The sequence below is a fragment of the Formica exsecta genome, unplaced genomic scaffold (genome assembly GCF_003651465.1).
Source record: "Formica exsecta isolate Colony F162 unplaced genomic scaffold, ASM365146v1 scaffold931, whole genome shotgun sequence".
NCBI classification, from domain to species: domain Eukaryota; kingdom Metazoa; phylum Arthropoda; class Insecta; order Hymenoptera; family Formicidae; genus Formica; species Formica exsecta.
This window is the reverse complement of record NW_021853698.1, coordinates 48,224-64,216: the sequence shown is the minus strand read 5'-3', so window position 1 is coordinate 64,216 and position 15,993 is coordinate 48,224. Positions and strand designations below refer to the sequence as shown.

Here is a 15,993-nt window from a genome sequence, read left to right as displayed (position 1 = left end):
CTCTCCTGGTGAATTAATTAAAAATGTCCGTCCACCACCGGATTGGAATGCCTTATGGCAGCCTCCATTCGAGGCTGCTAGATTAAAAAAATCTATCCGTTCACAAAACCCAGACAAAACTTTCACTACTAAATGTATTGAATCTGACTCATATATTATACGTTTCAGAACATTATCAGTCCCATCTAGTGTCATATATATGGGAAAGAGGTTATATTTGACACCGTTTATTGAGAAAGTCAGAAGGTGCCAAAAGTGTCAGCGATTTGGGCATGTCGCAAGGATTTGTCGAACTCCGGACAAGAACGCAGTTTGCCGGCGCTGTGGTAAGCTCACATCATCCCACGATTGTAATAGTAATGTTAACGAGACATGTACGGCTGAAAAACCGTCATGCGTTAACTGTAAAAGGTATTAGCTGCCTGATAACATTGCTGATCATGAGGCATCCTCCAACTCCTGTCCTGTCTTCCAAAAACAAAGGAAAATCAAGAAGCTTATGGCATACCATAATATTTCTCAGTTCGAAGTAATCACATGGCTCGAGGGCTCTGACCCCCGATCACATTCGGTGGATGAGAACCATCAGTTCTCGCATCCACTTCCTACGCTTGGGGAATTCCTTCCCTATGCCCTACCTAAATCCTATGCCGAAGCGGTCTCTAGAGATCATCGCTCTAGACTTTTGAATTTTTCTCCTCCTTTATCGGAGGTTAATAAGAAACGCTTGCCTATTAACGCCAAGCCCCTGTACACGACAAATATCTTATCCGCTATATCATCTGTTAATCACAAAGAACATAAAGAGCATGATGTTGGACCGCAACGTAAAGCGCCTTACCCCTCGTTAACTAAACCTCCTTTCACTTCTCCATCACCCTTCACTTTCACCTCTACTCAGGACACAGACATTAACATTTGCTCTAGCAATAATACAACTATTAACAATCGTCCTTTCAATTCAACACATATCCCCTCGGCCAGCGATTACAACACGCCTCCTCCTGGCACTAACTCTAACCTAGATATTCTGAAAAACTGGGTTCTTGACTGCCAAAACAAGTTTTCTGCGGTCAAGACTATACAATCAGACATTCTGACACAGATGGGAGCTCTTCTCCTGAACAACTCCCTTTTCTCTTGATATAATTTCTTCTTCTCTAACGCTCAATGCATATGATGAGTATTATCCATCTTCTACAGTGGAACTGTCGCTCCATGCATAGGAGAAATCCTGAACTCTCTTTTCTATTGGATAAATATAACATCAATATCGCCACTCTTTGCGAGACTAGATTAGATGAACACTTTCGTCCTATTGTCAATAACTTTGATATTTACTCTCATGATCGTAATCGTTACGGTGGGGGAGTTGCCATACTCATCATTAGATTCACTCAAATCACAGATGATAACATAAACCTCATCTGTAGTCGCAATAACATCGAATTTATCTTTGGTAAAGTATGGCTGGATAGGGATAGATTTATATACGTCTGCTCACTCTACAGTCCCCCTCGTGGTGGCAACTATTCATACACTGAGTCTTGTGCCTGGCATTCTGTATTTCAGTATCTCTCCGGCTTTAATCCTACCATGGTATGTGGCGACGTAAACGGGAAAAGTGCCCTGTGGTCTTCGGGCCTGCCGGGCCCGGACACGGAGGGTCGCAAGCTAGAGAATGCTGTTTTATCGCTTGATTTCTCATGTCTTAACGACGGGAACTATACGTGGGCCTCCGCGGATCTCTCATCTACCTCGGTGCTTGATATAACGCTGGTTTTTCCATCTATCGCACCAAGATGCTCTTGGAGCGTCCTCGAGAACAATTACGGTAGCGACCATTTCCCCATCATTGTTTCAATCACCAATGATAATACTATTCCTTCATTTGGCCGCCCTTCCTTCGCCACGTCTAAGGTCGATTGGTCTAGGTTTCAACTTGAATGCTCTAAATACGCAAACCAAACACACAACTTTGGCATCAATTTGGATGCGGTTTATGATAACCTAATCAATTTTATCCACCAGGCACTCTTGATATCTGGTGCAAGGAAATTCCCGTCCAATAACATCAGGAAAAAACTTCCTACTGTATGGTGGGATGATGAGTGCAAGGAAATGATCTCTAAAAAGAATCTAATCTTTAGAAGATTCAAACAATCCCCCTCATTAGATAATTTGACGGAACTTCTTGAACTTAGAAGATACTCATCAGGATTTTTCAGGAAGAAGAGGAAACTCGCTTTTCGTGAGTTCTGCTCTTCTTTGAATATGAACACGCCTATCTCTGCTGTATGGAAGTATATCAGAGCTTTTTCAAATAGAAACTATAATAATTCTCCTCACTCTCTCATATCTGAGAACGTATTTTTTGAAGCTTTTAATAAGCTGGTCCCTCCTGCTCTTAGCCCCACACCTGATATGCAAAGCCTAATATCCGATTTGCCGGACTTTGATACGAATGGCGGTGGTGAGTTCCTCCTCATGCCATTCTCGAAGCAGGAATATTATGAAGCTATTGCCTCGTTAAAAATTAAAACCGCATCTGGTGCTGATCTTATATGCAATAAAATAATTAAAAAATTTCCAGACGTATTCCATTTTCTAATATTGAAGATTTTCAACTTAATTTTCAATAAGGACGAGTACCCTCATCAATGGAGGGAGTACTTCGTCGTCTTCATACCCAAGCCTGGTCGCAGAGACTCGCTAAGACCTATATCATTGGCCAATAACTTGCTAAAGATATTCGAGAAGCTAATACATAGGAGAATTGAATTGTGGGCAGAGAGGGGCTCCCTTTTCTGCAAATCCCAGTTCAGCTTTAGGAAGGGACTTTCCTGTACTGATAGCATTTCCACTCTGACTACGAGCATCCAATTGTCTAATAAATCCCGTAAGTTTACTGGTGTAGCATTTCTAGATATCGAGGGAGCTTTTGACAGGGTTCGCCCGGAGATCTTGTTAGTCCTGCTCGCTAAATTCGGTCTTCCTCCTAAGATTCTGAAATTCATCAAGGCTTTGACTTCCCGTAGGCACCTCATAGGTTTTGCCGCGGGCATTAACCTGCAGAATCGTGATACCACTATTGGTCTTCCTCAGGGCTCCATTCTCAGCCCCATATTATTTAACTTGTACATCGCCTTCTCGCATTCTGTACTGCCTGATTCTGTAAAGATATTGTATTACGCAGACGATATCGCAATTTACTGCACTGGCGGTCAACTAGGGTTTGTCAAGGATCAGATGAATAATGCTTTGTTTGGCCTGTTTCGGTTCTTTTCCTGTCTGGGTCTTGGCATCTCTCCTTCTAAGTCTAGTTTTATGATTTTTTCAACGCTCAAACCACGAAATCTCCGCATAATCATGAATGAACATAATTTCTTTTTAAAGGTAGGCGATGGGAACATACGGTTCTCCTCGACGGCACGTTTCCTGGGTGTCGTCTTGGATTCCGAGCTCAATTGGAAAGCACATGTCTCATCTGAGAAATCGCATAATGCCCAGAGTGAATATTCTCAGGGCTATTGCTGGCATTAGATGGGGTGCCCACCCCTCGAACCTTCTCAATGTTTATAAGGGCTTTATTAGACCGCTATTGGACTGGGGATGTCAATCCTTCAATCCACTGAATGAACAACTCTATTTGAGAGTTAGTCGCCTACAATACACGTCCCTAAGAATTGTGTCGGGTATGATGATTACCACTCCTACTAACGTTCTGTTGGATATCAACGGCGAGTTTCCGCTGGACTCGCGCTGGTTTTGCCTCACTTCCAGATTTTTGGCCAAGACTATGGCGCGGTGCTCGCATCCGCTAAGACAACTGATAATTGATCTCCGTGACCAACAGGACATCGAGAAAGATAACATCTGTTACTTGTTGGACGTTTATTTTGCTCACGCGGATCTCTTTGAGCAGATTGACTCTTTTCGTTTGCCTGGTTACCTCGACTTTCCGTACGAGTGCAGACATTTTGATCCCGTAATCAATACGGACTTGGGTCGACAAGTTGCGATAGATCCCGATCCTGTTTCCTCCTTCGAGCTCCTCACATCCTCTTTGGAGTTTGATGCCTTATTTTATACCGACGGATCCCGATCCGAGTCGGATGGCAGAGTTGGCTGCGCTGCGTTCTCTCCGGAGCTCGATTTGGAGCATAAGGAAAGAATTAACAATAACTGTACCATTTTTGAGGCTGAAGCATTGGCCATACAGTATGCGGTTGATACAGTTCTGAATGAGAAGATAAGAAAAACGGTAATAATTTCCGATTCCTTGAGTGTGTTGTCTAATCTCGAGAATCCGGTGTCGACGGGCATATTGCACCGTGGAATTCTGAAAATCAAGAGATCTTTGTTTGAATGTTTCAAACAAGAATTTGAAGTCCATATCTACTGGATCCCCAGTCACAGGGGCATCCCCGGTAATAAGAGGGCGGACGCCCTTGCTAAAGAATCTTTGCGTCTTCCTGACACCTTCCTCCTTAGTAAGTGTCACTATACCAATCTCTATTCCAAGTTCAAAGCCTTGTCAAAAAGTAGAGCTTCTCAAACCATCCTTGCTGAAAGTCGTTACAAAGGGACAAGATATTTCAATCATGTGCGTGACGTTCTCGCACCTCCGTGGTACTCCAATAAGAAAAATATTAAGGAGGATCTTCCGAGACCATTTATCACCTTTATCTCAAGACTGAGATCCCATCACACGTCAACAAAAGACCATCTCTTCAAAAAAAACATTACTGACTCCTCGGAGTGCTCGTGTGGTCATCCTTCCCAGGACATGAACCACGTTTTCTGGTTCACGACGACTCTAATCTGCTCATTACTCGGTTGCATGGGATTACTCCCGACATAGCTCTGGACATACCAACACTGGCTTTCACAAACAACACTAGGATTTTCCGCATCTTACACAACTTCGCTATAAGGAACAAGTTGCACATCTAACTATCGATACTTTCAGTATATCTAGCACAGGTTGCTAACGCACGAGCGATGAGTGGGGGGCAATAGGCGTGAGCCACGAAATCGGGCCGAAATGTGCAAGTAAATCCCAGCACTGATCTAGCAGATGGTGTGTGGACGATTCCCTTGGGAAGTCTGACAGCCAAAAAGAGAAGAAGAAGAAGAAGAAGAAGAAGAAGATGAGACAAAAAGGTTAGAAATGATTATAGTGAAATGTGTGAATATTTCATATAAGTAAATTTAAATAATTTAATTTATAAAATTAAAGATCTTTTTGGACAGAAATTGTTCGAATAAGTGAAAATCGAACAATTATCTGTCCGATTTGCCAAAAATCAGTTCAATATCTGAATTTCCTGTATAAGAATTGTATCAAAAATTGAACTGATGGAAATATATATATCATAATTTTATTAGCATTTTGCAGGCTTTATACACTCATGACAAGAATTGGAATACGGGTATAGATAATGAATAACGCGCCGCATAGCGACTAAACTCTTTTATAATACTTTGTAATAAGCTGCAGATTCTGTTCGGTTTTTGCTGCCAATTTGCCATCAGATTGAGCACTTCAGATCTTGCTCAGTTTTTGCTGACAATCTGATGTCAGTCATGTCAGCAAGCTTTGCTTGGTTTCTGCCGCCAATTTGCTGTCTATTTATGTTAGCAAGCTTTGCTTGGTTCTTGCCGGCAATCTGCCAGCTTAATCGGTAATAACAACTCTTGCACCAAATTTGTAGCCTTTTTGCTGACAATAATTTGTAGCAAGCACTTGGCAATATCTGTTAGAATAGATGTGGCTGACTGGGTACATTTTAAGTTAAAACCGTGAGGATTTTCGATGGCAAGTATTGCATACCAATGTTTTAAAGAAACTACACCATCCGGAGTCTATATGTAACGAAAAATAACAATATAAAATTGTTTAATGTCAACTATATAGTTGACAATAGAGAATAGACAATAGACAATAGACAAATTTTTTAACTCACCCAAATTCCTGCATATCGATCAAACTGAGAAAAATAATTTCGGAGACATTTTATCAAATGTGGAAAATCAGAAATAAACCATAAGCGTCGTTCTATGTCTACAATATGCTGTACACTAATACATTCTTCCGTTACTCCAAATATGTTCCACATAGATCGATTCCATGATGCTCCATCTGATATTACAGCGTCTATTTTAAGTCCAGATTGTTCTGTCAGAATAATGCACTCCATAATAATTTTGTGCAAAATTGATGCACTTGTGTTGCCAACACTCAAGAAGCAAGCCAAAGATTGAACCCATGTTCCTTTAAAGGGCTGAAACATAAGAACCAATGCATGGTCTCCTTTTTTTTTGTTCTTCCGAAGTATATTGACCTAAATCTACAAAGCCTTCAATTTTTAGATTTGTGCGATTAAAATATAAAGTTTTCGATAATTTCATTTCATCCACCAATAAAACACCTATAAAAAATTATTTTGACTATTAAAATGTATAACATTTGTCGATACACTGTTATGTAAAAATTACATTCTTTCTGTAGTTATGCGATGATCTAAAAAGCAATGTTTCATAATAAAAAATGTTTTTTATATTAACAAAATAGATTTTTGTAAATCAAATGTTATATATACCTCGCACATCGTTAGATTCCATGTTTGCCGTTTTCTTTTTTAACATTTCAAATATGCTCATTTGAAAACCGTAACAACCTTTGATATTCTTGATATAACGATTTAGTGTTTTAATTGAAGGTAGTGTTAGAATATTGCGAGATCTCAAATGATTGTATGTTTTGGCGCTTTTAATCCGAAGAAGAATGCATTCATATATCCATTCATTCGAATATCTAATGCCCTTTTTATCTTTTAATTTCGTTGCCGCTTAACAAGCTTGAACTGCCAGTTGTTGATTTTGTGGTAATTTAAAAATAACATCCTCGATTACTTTTTCGTTACATTTAGAACATTTGTCTTTCAAATCTGTTATTTTGTTATACAATTTTACAGTCTATACAAAATTATATTAAGTTGAAATTTGAATTTCAATGAAAATTTCAATGATAATTTCATCTTGTAAAAAATATATATACTTTGTTTCGAAGCCTCTTCTCCCGATGTTTGTAATTTAAATTTGATACTTGTAATTTTTTATTTTTATTTCTTAATTTTTGCATTAGTGTGAAATTATGTCTTTTTCTTAATAACATCTTCCAACTTTTTTTACAAGCCAAACATCTTATTTTCTCTTCTACTCTGTACTGACTTTTAATTACAAAACCATGACAATTTGTAACTCTGTAAAAGAAATTAGTACATTTTGTTTAAAGTACATTTTATTTGGTGCATAACACTATAATTAAACAAGCAAAATTCTTAAAAAGTAAAAATAAATATTTTTATAAATATGAAAAACTAAAATTAAATTTTAATTGTTACTTCTGTAAAACATAAAATATAATTTGATGTACAAACCTGTCTTTATTATTAATTTTTTCACAAGGAAAAAAAGTTTGTAATTTCATCAGAATTTGTTTTATTTCTTGTATGTTATTAATCATTTTCGTATCAAAAGGAAAGAATATAGGTGAACGTTTAAAAATGTATTTAGAAGCCTAGTAAAAAACATTTCGGTGAAAAAATATTGTTATGACCTGACGCAAGAAGCCGGTAAAAAAACTGTAATTTTTTAGCTTTTCTTCGTTTTTAACATAAACTCGTGAAGTCTCATCTTTGTTTCGATGTGCACTTAAATCGTGGAAAAGGATTTATTATTCTATTCAACTAAAAAAAAGATTTCGATGTGCAAAATAATAATTTTTGGTCGGTAAAACAGACGAGCTTTTGGATCCCCTTAAAGTGCAGTTCACAAATTCTACTATTCTTATTTATTTTCATATTTTTAGTACAAAAAAAATTGTACCAAGAGATAAATATATCATTCTATAAAAGAAATTAAATTTCTACTTTTAAATATAATACACATAAAGTATATATGCATATAATAACTTCGGAAAAAATTTAAATAAAAATATTATTCCTTACAACATAAATAATTTACTGTGCGAGCTGTAAAAAAGCTTTTTTTTGCTGATCCATTTTGATCTCTTCTTGAATTGCATCCTTTGATGCAACAGGCCATTTTACTTCAGAATCTGTAATTTTTGTTTATGATGTTATGATAGAAATTAACAATATTAAAATATGCATCTAAATTATCTTATAAAAAAGAAAAAATAAAAATATTAATACCACTAAAAATTATTTATATTAATATTTGAATACACTCAGAAAATATACATTTTGATTATTAATAACATAAAAGATATTACTCATAACTAAATATTAATATTAATCCATTTGACATGCAAATAATTTTAGGTTATAAAATCTGAAAATTTAGTTAAAGTTTATGCTAAAGCAAATTCTATAATTTTCTTCAAAATCTTATAATATCATGCAATTACAAATAAAATTGTAACTAAACTATACTCACTTTAAAATATATTATTAAAATTATTTATCATTCACACTACGCACTTGCTTATTACTAACCAACGTAACACATATATATACGAAGATTAAAGATGGCGACGAAATGGTCCAAGTTATTCTATTCGGCAAACCTGGCCACATACGGAACATTTTTCGTGACCACTTTCAATCTAGGTAGATAACTCTCCTTACTCTTCCTTCATGGTTATACGTTTACCAAACGCGATGATACCGTAAGAGCCGGGGTTCGATGTTCGGTCAAAATTAGATGAGACAAGGGCAAGGTCATCGATGTCTGTGTTTACGTTTTCGTTATTTACTTTGGCCTCAGAATCCTGTACCTGAGTGGAAGAGGAAAAAGAAGGTTTATTTATGGTTTTTTCTATGTGAACAATAATGGAGGATTAATGTTTAACCCTGCCGAAAATGGTCGATTAAAACGGATTTAAAAAAATGTAATCCAAATCGATCGGGATTTCTGCACCGAAAATGCGGTATTAAAACCGATTGAAAATAGTCAAATCGAATTTAGTACACTTCAGGCGATTAGTATGCTTCAGGCGAGTTAATGTTGGGTGATATACATCTACCTCAATCCGCAATTATATGATTTCATAAGTTGTAATTAAACCTGTTTTAATGCAATTGAATTGGAATTTGCCATAGTCAATCCATAGGTAAAAATAATCTCTTTTAATAAAAAATTTTATCATTTCGCAGATGAAAAGTAAATTGATTTTATGTAGTGTGAAGTCGGATTTGCTGTTATCATGAGTCACAATCAATTATTGAATCGGTGTTTCTATAATTGAAACGGACTCACAATCAATTATTAAAAACACATATACGATTTCTCCGCAGAGGGTCCGCCTTATATCCCCGCTTGACCGCTTTCTACTTCCAGGTTGGCTCGCTCAACCTTCGCCGCGTAGCGGCGCCGCCCGGGACTACGCGCGGACGCGCGAGCGCGTATATATGAAACAATATTAAAATTTGTTATATTCAGTTTATCTGTTTCAATACAATCCAATATACAACATGAATTGAATCCTATAATATTCTATTCTTCAACTTTCTTTGCTGCCCTATAAGATTAATATTTATATATGTGAAACAATATTAAAATTTCTGGCATTTAATCTATATGTTTCAATACAATCCAATACAACATGAATTGAATCCTATAATATTCTATTCTTCAACTTTCTTTGCTGCCCTATAAGATTAATATTTATATATGTGAAACAATATTAAAATTTCTGGCATTTAATCTATATGTTTCAATACAATTATAATATAAATATAATATACACATCTGCGCGACTTCTTTCCTCATTATTAAATATATATATATTTAAGTATTTAATAACTGAAAATACTAAATAGTCTTTCTTACAAAAATTATATTATCAATATCCAAATTAATAATGAATAATGGGGAATATTATCTCACAAAATATTTCTATAAAATAGTGGATTAATTGTAATACTATTTTATACAAAATAGTATTATCCAAATAATACAAAGGATTGCTAAATTAAATATTGAATTTGCAAATGGTATGTACATCTATTCTTCTTGCTGCCAGAAAATAATTTATATAATCCAATAAACTGCAATGCATATGACGTAAGTACTGTATGTTCAATACGTATAAAAAAACAGCCTCTAATATTAGTCTATATATTAAGTGTCATTTATCTTAATAGCGTGATAACATCAGACTATGTGATGCATCAATAGTCTATTTTTTTACATTCGTAGAAATATTTATATTTATAATCAATTAAACTTATTATTAAAAAATGGCATTTTTAGAAAAAATTTAGTAGCAATATAGTCAATAAAATCATTGGCAAACAAAATCTTTATCATCAATAACTCATAAAGCATGCAAAGTATGTTTCATGTGATTCATTTGTGAGTATAACTCTTCTTATTATGTGCCTGTAGACTATACAATTCATAAAGTTAATCCAAGCTACAACTCTTTGTATTGGAAGACTCAATGCAGATGCTATGATATTTTGTGTTATTTTAATTTATCGTAAAGTATTTTATGTGACAGTAATATGAAAGGCACTGAGGCTAAGAGTTTCAAACTCATAATATTAAGCTGAAGCATTTGATAATCATCTATATTGTAGCAAAATCAAATATATGTTATTTACGAAATTGTGATTTATCTTCCCTACCTAAGTACTAAATTTCAGACACTTCCAATAGCAGTCTGCAATTGCAGCAAATTAAAAGTAATATTGTACAAAAATTTTGAGCTATATTCAACTTGCATTCGATATATCGATATCTATGGTTTCTTCTTTAAGCAATGCTCGTTTTTCCTCCTTCGCATTGTTCTGTTTTTTACCACCGCTTTTACGCTTGCCCCTATTAAGTACACCATTTTCGTCATCCATCATGCGTAGAATTTGCGTCTGATCAGAACTTTCTATGGGTGCTATCGAGATATCGCGTACGGCACGGAATTTACCACAGTTATTTAAATGTTCGTTCTCCAAACGGAAAAAGTTCCATACAAATCGTCTAAAAACAGTTTTATGATAAAATAGAAAGATGCAAAGAAATTTTCAAATAAATTCAAAAAGTATATTTACCTAAAGACCTCAAGAGGTGCCACGATGGAAGTCATTAAGTCGCTAGAAATGTATTTGCATTCAACAAGAACAAAGCTTGCAATCCATACAAAACGTAGTATAAAATCTTCGATTATTGCAAAGTAATAAAACCACTGAAATACATATAAAATATATAAAATATAAAATATATAAATAACAAATTATATATAAAATTAATACTTTTTTCATTGCCAAATACGTTACAATACGTTGTAAGTCAAATACGTTTAATATACATTTTACTTACAGATGCCGAATAAACCACTTCCTCACGCAGAAAACGATTTTCGCCGGCGTTACTGTCTAAAAGGCCCCAATCCATCTTGAGATCCCATGTGTATGAATATATCGAATTAATAAGGCAACTACATATCCATAACCATAACCATGGATTCTCCCATTGACTTTTATATTCCACTGAAAGTATGCACACATCGTTTCTATATTAATTTTACAAACAATTAAGAACTTTAAAATTTAAAGAAAATTTAAATAAAAATTTTGATAAAATTATAAACATACAATCATTTTGTATCAGGTGATTGCATAAGTTCGTGCCCGATTTAAATATAAACTTCAATAGATTATATTTTAGAGATAACACTTTTATTAATCAATTATATAGTCTCCATTCTTTTCTACAATGGTTTTCCAACGATCTATAAGCTTGTCGATTCCATTTTTGAAGAAAGAACTTGTTTTTTCTTGAAAAAAGTTTGTAAGGTGGTTTTCGACAGCTTCCTCGGAATTGAGATTCTTGCCATTTAAACTATTCTGCAAAGACCGGAACAGATAAAAATCTGAAGGCGCAATATCTGGAGAATATGGCAGGTGCTGTAGAATTTCCCCTTGCAACTCCTGCAGTTTTCGCAGCGTCTGTTGAGCGACGTGTGGCCTAGCATTGTCGTGGTGGAAGATGACGCCTTTTCGATTGGCCAAAATCGGACGTTTTTCTCGAATAGCTGCAGCGAGTCTAGTTAGTTGCTCACAGTACTTGTCCGCCGTGATTGTTTCGCCGCGTCGGAGCAGCTCAAAGTAAATAATTCCCTTGCGATCCCACCAAACACACAGCAACACCTTCATCGGATGCAAGCCAGCCTTTGCTACGGGTTCTGCTCCTTCAGCTGCTGTTTTCCATGTCCTCTTTCGCTGTACGTTTTTGTAGAGAATCCACTTTTCATCGCCTGTTACCATTCGATCTAAAAAAGGCTCTTTTTTGTTACGCTCGAGAAGAGAAAGAGCCACAGTCATACGGTTTAGCTTATTCCTTTCAGTCAGGAGATGCGGCACCCATGTATCAAGCTTGGAAACGTATCCAAGCTTTTTTAAATGACGAAAAGCGGTTTAATTATCGATGTTCAGCCTCTTAGCAATATCCTCAGTTGTAATCCTTGGGTTTCTTTCCACTAAGGCATGCACAATGTTATCATCAATGCCAGAAGGCCGTCCAGAGCGGGGTTGATCCTCCATGTTGAAATCACCATTTCGAAATCTGCCAAACCACTTTTTGACTGTTCGGAGAGCAGGAGCGCGGTCTAAATAAACGGTTTGAATATTTTTTTGTGCAGTCCCAACACTCACGCCTTTCCGAAATTTATATAACATTACATGCCGCAATTTCGTTCTTTCGTTCTCCATTTTTAATGATTTCTCTTATGCACAAATGGACTTATCTGAACAATGTCTGACGCTAAATTGACATAAGATCTATTCGGGAGACAACGTCATCTATTCGGTGTAAGCAACAATTACCACACGAAAACAATAGAACTCCGCCATGCAGTAACTTAATGCCATCTATGAAAATCGGGCACGAACTTATGCAATCATCCAATATAAGTATTAGTTTTGTATTATAGTATATTAAAATTATTGCCTTAATTTTCCTCTTTCAGCAGCTCTTCTTAACCATCCTTGAATATATTTTTTCTGATTCTTTGGTTGTTTGACAATATCCTCTTTTTTTTGACGCTCCTGTTTAAAATCATATCATTATTAAAATCAAACATAAAATTATTTTATTTATGCAATTATATAATGATTTAATTTATGCAATTACATAATTATTTAATTATGCAATTTATAACAAAATAATAAACAAGATAAAGTATGCTACGTATATGATTATATGTAATTACTTTGCATAATTGAGAAATTGCTATTTTTTTATAACTATGGTTATATACACATATGCATGTGTATGATGTATGCAGACAATCACACGCACATTAATTTTATTTTTTGTAATAAATATTAGAGATAAATATCCACATATTTTAGCTTTCATCGGATTTATTTTTGTTTGAAATTTTTATTTAGGACTTTCCTAGAATGTAATACTTACTTATTAAAAGTTTGCAAATATTGAGATTACAGAATGATTTTTTCTTTTTTCTTCCAAAAAAGTTATATTTATCCGCAACCTCATTTGTTAATATCATGGATAAGGCTCTTCGAATAAATTCATATCCATTATTCCCTCCTATTTGTTGCAACTCATTTATCTAAAAAATAAATAAACGTTGCTTACAAATTAAATGTAATTAAAATTTAAAAATAACATATTTCATATATGAAAGGCCTTATTGTTAAAAATACGTGTTATTTAATTTAATTTATTTCAATATGTGATTTTAAAAATAATTTACATTATATATATATATATATATATTGTTACGCACGCAACCTATCGCGTAAAAAACGTTTTGTTATGTGAACCTGTTTTGAAACACATTTAATCATATGATGCTCTGTAAAGAATTCAGTTGCGCAATATTTTTTAAACTTCTTTTAGTATTATTGAAAGAGTAGAAATATCATTGAAAAATTATTAACTCTCCAACATGTATTTTCGTATGTTCTGATACACTAATATACTAATATTTTTTTTGACGCTCCTGTTTAAAATCATATCATTATTAAAATCAAACATAAAATTATTTTATTTATGCAATTATATAATGATTTAATTTATGCAATTACATAATTATTTAATTATGCAATTTATAACAAAATAATAAACAAAATAAAGTATGCTACGTATATGATTATATGTAATTACTTTGCATCATTGAGAAATTGCTATTTTTTTATAACTATGGTTATATACACGTATGCATGTGTATGATGTATGCAGACAATCACACGCACATTAATTTTATTTTTTGTAATAAATATTAGAGATAAATATCCACATATTTTAGCTTTCATCGAATTTATTTTTGTTTGAAATTTTAATTAGAACTTTCCTAGAATGTAATACTTACTTATTAAAAGTTTGCAGATATTGAGATTACAGAATGACTTTTTCTTTTTTCTTCCAAAAAAGCTATATTTATCTGCAACCTCATTTGTTAATATCATGGATAAGGCTCTTCGAATAAATTCATATCCATTATTCCCTCCTATTTGTTGCAACTCATTTATCTAAAAAATAAATAAACGTTGCTTACAAATTAAATGTAATTAAAATTTAAAAATAACATATTTCACATATGAAAGGCCTTATTGTTAAAAATACGTGTTATTTAATTTAATTTATTTCAATATGTCCCAGTGAGCAATATGTTATCAAAAGAAATTCATAAAGTACTCAAGTTTAAGAGTCGGACTTCCGTATATCAGTAACCACACTTTGTATCAAATAATTCTGGGCCATTAAATTCTTAACAGTCTTCTCTGAAAAAATTATTTCAATTTATATTTAAATTTACTAGTCATTATACACACATACGCGCGCGCACATGCACGCACGCACCCATATGTATATATGTATGCATATATGTATGTGTTTATGTATAATCTTTACATATGATATTACCATCGAGTTTCTCTCTCTTACTACAGCAACTGCAAGCTGAATTGCATGGCAAACCTATAAAAAATTTGATATGTATATTAACCAATTCTTGTAAAAAAAAACCTTTTAAATAAAAATATTTAATTTTCTATTATTTCTTAATTTGCGCTGTCGACAGTATCTCTCGAAATTATTATAAAATATGTATAGGACTATAAAATGATGAAACTATATATAAAAAAAAAACCATAACCATAACTTACTGGTGGCGCCAACTTTTGTCAAACGGCGGAAACTTATTTGTACACCTAATATTATTCTGTATAGCCGTAATCAGATGGGTTATCCGCGTCTTCTTTGGTAAGAATTCTCCTGTTGGACATGACAGCTGCGTTTATAAACTCATCAAGGAAGAGTTATAAACGCAGCTAAACTTAAATGTTATCATTACCTAGATAGAACAGAAAATTATAATAATGTCAAAATAACGAAAAAACAATTAAATTATGATAGAAAAGTTAGTTTTTATAGTAATTTTTTCGTCATTTTTTAACGTCATTGTAATTTTCTATTCTGTCCCTGTGTGGAAAAAGGGCCCCTGAAATAGTATTAGCATCAGGCCCCGAAAAGTCACCATCCGTCCCTGATTAATTCGATACACTCGCGAGGCTAAAATGTATATAATCAGCGAAAGTCATTGCACAACTCACTATATTCATGGAATATGGAGTTCACAAAATGTCACAATATGTCAAAATGTGTGTCATAGCCTCCGAATTTGCACACATCACTTTCAACACAAATTTCTCAAAAAATAGGAATATTGCAAACCTCCATGTATACTAGTAGAAAATCGTGTCCCGCAGATGATAAGCGCACTCCAGTGTACCAAGACGCGATATACTATGTTTATAATACCGCGACGACGAAAGCTCCCGCAAACGTCCATTTCCGGCGACGGCTCACTCGGGTCCTTCTGGTCTTTTGATCTTGGTTTTTTTATCTTAATCTTGGTCTTGGTCTTGATCTTAGTCTCGAGAAAGACTTTCTTGAGATGGTAAAATCTTATTCATTATACAAAAGAGAAGCAGG

General features: G+C 34.2%; 2 protein-coding genes, 2 long non-coding RNA genes and 1 pseudogene across 5 annotated transcripts; 1 reads left to right on the top strand and 4 right to left on the bottom strand.

Moving 5' to 3' along the window:
* Positions 1-3,502: 3,502 nt before the first annotated feature.
* LOC115245236 lies at positions 3,503-4,864 on the top strand. The gene has a single exon (XM_029823455.1). It carries the CDS (start codon positions 3,503-3,505, stop codon positions 4,862-4,864), a length of 1,362 nt encoding a protein of 453 aa, XP_029679315.1.
* Positions 4,865-5,965: 1,101 nt separating this feature from the next.
* Positions 5,966-6,627, bottom strand: LOC115245235 (annotated as a pseudogene).
* Positions 6,628-7,145: 518 nt separating this feature from the next.
* On the bottom strand, positions 7,146-7,509 carry LOC115245240. Its single transcript, XR_003885501.1, has 2 exons — positions 7,446-7,509; positions 7,146-7,268 (listed from the first exon to the last, which is right to left on the bottom strand). It is a non-coding gene; the product is annotated as an uncharacterized LOC115245240 (long non-coding RNA).
* A 2,265-nt stretch (positions 7,510-9,774) lies between these two features.
* On the bottom strand, positions 9,775-12,004 carry LOC115245234 (xenotropic and polytropic retrovirus receptor 1 homolog). Its single transcript, XM_029823454.1, has 4 exons — positions 11,956-12,004; positions 11,350-11,519; positions 11,082-11,215; positions 9,775-11,010 (listed from the first exon to the last, which is right to left on the bottom strand). Exons 1-4 carry the CDS (start codon positions 12,002-12,004, stop codon positions 10,749-10,751), a joined length of 615 nt encoding a protein of 204 aa, XP_029679314.1. The 3' UTR covers positions 9,775-10,748.
* A 2,714-nt stretch (positions 12,005-14,718) lies between these two features.
* LOC115245239 lies at positions 14,719-15,981 on the bottom strand. 2 transcript variants are annotated; one of them, XR_003885500.1, is made up of 4 exons: positions 15,733-15,981; positions 15,165-15,273; positions 14,923-14,976; positions 14,719-14,780 (listed from the first exon to the last, which is right to left on the bottom strand). It is a non-coding gene; the product is annotated as an uncharacterized LOC115245239 (long non-coding RNA). The 2 variants fall into 2 exon arrangements; XR_003885499.1 differs by having other exon boundaries at positions 15,165-15,981.
* Between the last annotated feature and the right edge of the window lie 12 nt (positions 15,982-15,993).